Source organism: Prunus mume, linkage group LG8 (assembly GCF_029339155.1).
Source record: "Prunus mume cultivar Tortuosa linkage group LG8, ASM2933915v1, whole genome shotgun sequence".
Classification (NCBI taxonomy): Eukaryota; Viridiplantae; Streptophyta; class Magnoliopsida; order Rosales; family Rosaceae; genus Prunus; species Prunus mume.
This window is the reverse complement of record NC_142705.1, coordinates 11,473,076-11,479,564: the sequence shown is the minus strand read 5'-3', so window position 1 is coordinate 11,479,564 and position 6,489 is coordinate 11,473,076. Positions and strand designations below refer to the sequence as shown.

Here is a 6,489-nt window from a genome sequence, read left to right as displayed (position 1 = left end):
GACGGCACATCATGGTGCGTTTTGGAGGACCCTCTCGTTGTTGGAGGATTGGGCTTTTAGAAGATCAATCGAAATCATACCAACAAAGCAATCACATTACGACATGTGTTTGGAGCACGGAAGCAAATGAAAATTTGAGAATTACCAAATTATGTGAATCATCATTTCAATTCACGACGCACTGACATAACGTATTACATTTTCTGATAGTTGGGTGTATGTCATGAGAATATAAAATAATATTACTCATCATTACGAGTAATACTATTCTTATCATATGCAATACTATTTTGCATGATAGATAATATGGATATCCATATTAATTAAAATTAATTTAATATTTTCTTTTTTTTATAATTTATTGACACTTTTTAATTGATATGATTGTCTACTTCATCTGTTGTATAAAGTGATTTATAAATGTGGTAAGAGCAGATTACTCGTTACATAAAAGGATGTCGGTTTCAAAAGATTGGACTCCCTACTTACGTATATGAAAACTATACTTCTTAAAAAATCATTTGACTATTAAAACTAAGTTCTCTACCACTTGACAACTATAAAAAAGTTGTTGCCATCTTTCGAATTTCATACAAAAATCACTTTATTTTTCTAAAAATATTAAAATCATGGACAATCACAACCCAAGTACGTTTCAATCGATTGCTTATCATATAATGTAATAAAAATATTGTCAAAAAAAGACAAAAACTATATTATAATTTATCTCTTTATTTGATTGCCAATTGACTCATCTTTCTCTCTCTCCCGAGCTGCCTCACTCTTTGTTTTGTCTTCTTAATCATTTCACTAATTAAATTAAATTAAATTAAATACCCCACTCTAATCTCTCTCTCTCTCTCTCTCATCCAACCTTTTTTAATTTGTTGCAATTTTTTAGGAGGTCAAAAAAAGCAAAGACCCCATTTCCCACAAAATCAAATAAAGCAAGAGGCCCTCCAACCAAAACACCAAAACTTCCACCACCGCAATACTCGTTTCCCCCAACTCCCTCCCTCCATTCATTTTGGCCTCCTATGTCCAACCTCTACCAACTCCATTGATAAGCTGCCCTTTGCCCTGTCACTCCCCTCCCAAGGCCAACCCATTTTCCCAAACACACACCCCACCCTCCTTCCTTCTCCTCCTCCTCATTCGTCTTCATCATTTTTCTTTGATGGAGACTCCACTTTCTTTAATATTATTTTCCACCCTCTGACCTTCTGTATGGTACAAGGGTCCCAGGTGATCCTGGAGCAAGGAATTTGAATTCACTTTCAGATTCATCTTCTTCCTTGTTCAGGATCCGAGACCCTTTTAATTTCTTTTTTATTTTCATTTTGTTGGCAAAACCAAACACCAAAGATCATTCCTTTTTCCCTCTTTTTCATCTCATCTTAGAGATTCTGATTTTCTGCAAAGTTCTTGAGATTCCCAGGAATAAAAAGGCTCTGAAATCCCAGAAAATCGCCCAATCTCTAAGACCCAGATCAGAACCATTTTCTCCTTTTCCCGATTTTACATCGAGCCTAAGACAACCCACCTCCCATTTTTCTTCAAACTTTTCAACCATGTCACAATCCATAACCTCATCGCGGCAACTCTTCCTCCGGCAGACCTCCTCCAACCGCCGGCAGCCGCTGCTCCGGACTCAAGTCTCCCACAGCACTGTTCGATTGGCGGAAGTCGCCGGCGGCACCGCCGCCGAGTGCGCCGCTGTGTGCTGCTGCTGCCCGTGCGGGCTCGTCAATCTCCTCGTCCTGGTGATCTACAAGGTGCCGGCGGGGATCTGCCGGCGCGTCCTGAAGAAGAAGCGGCGCAAGAGGCACGTCAAGAAGGGGCTCTTGCAGCCCAGGCATTGCAAGTGCACGTGCGGCTTCGACGGGTCGGAGCTCCAGTTCCACCAAGTGGGTTTCGATTGCGGGTTGGAGATCAACGACATGTCGCATAAGGTCGCGGACGACGAGTCGGTTGATGAGGATGTGCTGAAGCTCGAGAAGGAGATGTGGGACAGGTTTTACAGCACGGGGTTTTGGAGAAGCCCATCCCAGAGAGAACCCTCCAAGGTTCTCCCTGGTATATAATTTTAATATTTAATTATATATCAACCACCGGAAATGACCAAAATACCCCCAAGTTTTAAACAACCCAAAAAAAAAAAAACCGAGATTTGTTTTGTTTGGTTCAATTTCACCTGGGAATTGAATTTCCCCTTCTTCCATATCTTTGATTTGATTGGCTGCAGGGTGGTGCATGTGTGTTTGTGTGTGTTCTCTGGTTTTGGTCTTGCCAAAGGTCAGGGATTTAATTTAATTTTAAAAATTATTTAAAACTATTTGTAATTTCTGGTTAATCATGTAAATATTGGGGATGTGGAAATGGGTTTGTTTTTATTTTCTGGGTGATGGAGAATTGGTCGTGTGGACATGCAAATCTCTCTATGTATTTTGTAAGAGTTGTTTTGACTTTGGGGGTTTTATGTGGATCTTGTGGGCATTTGAAAAAAAAAAAAATGTTGAAGGTTTCAAAGATTAATGGAATCGAATTCTTTGCCGGCTTTCTGCATTATTTATTTATTTGTCTCAGCAAAAAGAAATGTGTATGAAACTCTGCCTTCAATTTTTTGCTGACTTTTGTGGTGGTTATGTGGCAAGGTGATGCATTTGAGGAACTAGTGTCTATAGTTTCACTATCAAATTAGATTTGATGCTTGACCATTAGTTTGGACATAACCTAAGTCCATAGCTTTCCGGAATTTGTGTTACGGTGAGTTGTTATTGACATTTCAAAATAATCATTTTGTTTATGAGCTTATAGTTCGACTCTTTCACTATATGATGATTATTTTAGAGTGTCAATAACAGCTTTTATCTGGAAAACTATGTAACGATTTGATTGCTTGTATGTAAGGGGTTTTAATGTGAAGTTTTGATATTTCTTCTTATCATGGTAGGTAATATGATAGTAACCCTTAAATGCAGGATCAAGGAAACGTCCTAGGTTGGCCCCATATATTTAGTGGCTTCCATCTAGAGTTGGTTGGATAATTCAAATGAAAAACATGAGGATCCTGGTAGGGCCAATATGTATCTGGCTTTCTCTTGGATATGCAGATAGCTTTCTTTGCTATATAATGTTTCAAAATAACATTTTTCTTTCTGCTTTGTTGCTTCACCTTTTGACGACTATACATTTTTTAGGGTCAAATTCGCACACCACAATAATAAAGAAACACTCCCTCTTGAATAATTTCTTCAATTTTACTAAAATCAATTGTCTATGCGTATGTGAACAATTTCCGACTGTAGATGAAATGTGAGTCTTATATGCATCGGCGCCCTAAATAGCTAATTGTAAAATACGTCGAATTTGAGAACATCAAAATTTGGTAAAAACTCTAGTCATCTTAGCGAGTGACTCGTGAACCAATTTTTACCCTTTTCCTCATCTTGTGGCTGAGCAGAACCAAACGATAATAATAAAAAAGAAAAGAAATTCCAAGTCACTTTCCAGGCCCTATACACATGGTGTTGTGAAGTCAGGTGGTTCAGATCTGAATAGTGAATCAGTGTGCTGGTTGTGTGGGCGTGTAAACTGTCCCTTTTGTTCCCTATAAATTAGTGGGATTGGGACCCCTACTTTTGTCCTTGTCCTATAAAATAAAGGGTATCCTTTAAATTTAAGGGAATTTAACTAAAACACTCAAAATGGGAGCTGAAATTATAAAAAAATTTAATACTTAAAATACTTTATAAACACACCCAAAACCCATCATTACACACACTCAACACTCATTCATAAACACACCAAAAAAATATACAATTGTTGACTTTAGGGTTGATATTTTGAGTGTGTTTCTATATTTAAATAGTATTTGAATTTTTTTTATAAATACATGTTTAAAATTGGGTTTATTTATAAATTTGTATTAAATTTAACGTCTCTCTCTCTCTCTCTCTGCCCTCCCTCCCAGTTATTTATTTATTTCATCCTATTTACCAAAGTAAAAAAGGTAAAATCCCAGTTACTGCTTGTGCAGAAACTTTTGGTTTTGGTCTCTCACACCGGACCAAAATTGCAGATGTACTTGGGCGGTGAAATTAGAAAGTACCAATAATCACACATGTGGACAACTATATAATTATCTATGTCCTTGTTCTTTATCCAACTAAAATATTCCAAACCCAATTGAAGTGAGATGGAGATGGGACGGGGGCACTTTAAAACAAAACAAAAAAGGGAAATACTAGCAACATTCTCTCTAACCTTCTCCTTTGGACCTTCTATTTTTCTCATTATACGCATTCTCATTACACTTAAAACAATGTCATTAATGCATTATACAAGCTAACTTTTGCTTCCCAAGTTTACCCTATTCAATTGATCTTTTTTTTTTTTTGACAACTCTCATTTTGGAAAAAGCAAAAGGAGAGAAAAATTTTAAAGAAGTAAAAATGGACAAAAATGCCTTTATTTATTTTTAGATTTCCTTAGAATCCAATACATTTGCATGTCTTTGATTTAAAAGTGAGTAGTTTTTTTGGCTTTTCCAAAAGTGAAATTTTTTTTATGTGTAAAACCTAAAAAACCTTTATTTTTTTTTGGTCTTTGCTTATTGTTTGTACAGGTTTTGGCTCTCCTCCCTTTTGCCTTGGGTTGTTATAAATGTTTCTCTTCATGACCATTGAAAAATAATAAAAATAGAGTAGAGCAACATATTATAGCCGCTTGTATAATATGGATGGAGACCACTCTTTTGTTTTTTCTTTTGTTAATCTAAACTGCAATTTATTTATTTATTTCATATTGAATTCAATTTTGATGATTTTTTATTCTTTTGCTTCTATATATTTTATCTCAAGCCTATGCTGTTGGGGGATATTTTGGTTTATTTAGTAGCATAAAAAATGCAATCAAGCAATTTCCTTTATAAAAAAAGTTAGTCTGTAAACTTTGTACCATTGAGGTGCTTACGGATGTGAATGATGTCTTTTATATATATAAAATAGAAAATTGACATTTCTTTTGTGTTAAAAAAAGAAGAAAAAAAGAAGAAGATGAAAGCAGACATTTTCTTTCAAAAAAATAACTTACGTTAAAATTTAAAAAAAACTTTTTATTAAGATGGTAAGAGAGTTGTCAAAAAAAAATATAGATTAATTGAATAGGGTAAACTTGGAAAGCAAAAGTTAGCTTGTGTAATGCATTAATGACATTGTTTTAAGTGTAATGAGAATGACACATGTCATGTGAAAAATGGAGAAGGTCCAAAGAAGAAGGTTAGAGAAAAGGTTGCTAGCATTCTCCAACAAAAAAATATCTGTATTTGTAGGTGTTCAAAGAATAAATCATGATTTCAGCCTAAAATCCCAGAATTTGCATGTCTTTCTTCTTTTTTTCATTTTCGAACCACACTTTAGCATTTCTCAAAGTTAACATAAATTCCCAAATTGATACCTTTCATTTTCTTTCGTTTTCTACATTATATTCCAAACTGATCTTGATTTGGAAATTCCCCAGATGAAGCATTCTACAACCGACTTTTTTGTTCTTCTTCTTTTTCCCTATAAACTGATCTTGATTTGGAAATTCCCCAGATGAAGCATTCTACAACCGACTTTTTTGTTCTTCTTTTTCCCTATAAAACTTTCTGTTTTCCAAGAGCTTTAACCAGTTCTAAACTAGAGCTAAAAAAACAAGCTCACTTATGGCATTAGGGCAATGTGTGAGAGTTCTTCTATATGAAGCGCTTTGCCCATTAACTATTTTGTTATAATTTTTTTTTGGACTAAGTCCTAAGTGCGATTATTATCTCCTTTCAATATTGCTTGTATTAATGTTCTCTTGAAAGCATCCTCACTAGAAAACGTTTTTTCTAATCCTAACAACCACTTACACCTATTCAACTTAACTTTATGGAAAATCATACTTTCAATTATGAGAAATCCCTTTTGGCATGCCAAGTTTATCCCATTATATATATGATCATTGATAGACTAGTACAAGAATGGTCAAGCTACCATAAACAAACTCATTAATTTGGTGGGGTTCTCTTAGAGGATTTGGTTCCCTTGACTATATAGTCCATGGCTTTTCTATTATTGATAACAAATTGTAACTAACATCATGATCGTTGCCTTTTTCTTCTAAATTTCTACTATTGCTAACTAATAATAGCCAGAGGTTACAGGAGGAGTATCTCCCCCCTAACATTAACATAAAATTTTCTGATATGTAAAAATAAGGGAAATATTTCCGGATTGTAACATAGTCACGTATTTTTTTCGATCGAAGGAATGAACATGTCATTACCAAACAGAGATTACAAAAAGTTCAATATAAAGTCAGAAAAAGAAAAACAAGGGCTCAACAAAAAGATAAAATAAAGTAAAATAAAGCCCAACTCCAAGTACAAAATATGAGCCCAAAACAACGAACAACCCAACAAATACATAAACCCTAGAATCATATCCTACAAACAATAAGTCG

The 6,489-nt window shown here is 35.0% G+C and overlaps 1 protein-coding gene across 1 annotated transcript; it reads left to right on the top strand.

Annotated features, from left to right (window-relative positions):
* The first annotated feature begins 906 nt into the window (after nucleotides 1–906).
* Nucleotides 907–2,572, top strand: LOC103339566 (uncharacterized). The gene has a single exon (XM_008242880.3). The coding sequence runs from the start codon at nucleotides 1,572–1,574 to the stop codon at nucleotides 2,082–2,084; it is 513 nt and encodes a 170-aa protein (XP_008241102.1). The 5' UTR covers nucleotides 907–1,571; the 3' UTR covers nucleotides 2,085–2,572.
* Nucleotides 2,573–6,489: the final 3,917 nt, after the last annotated feature.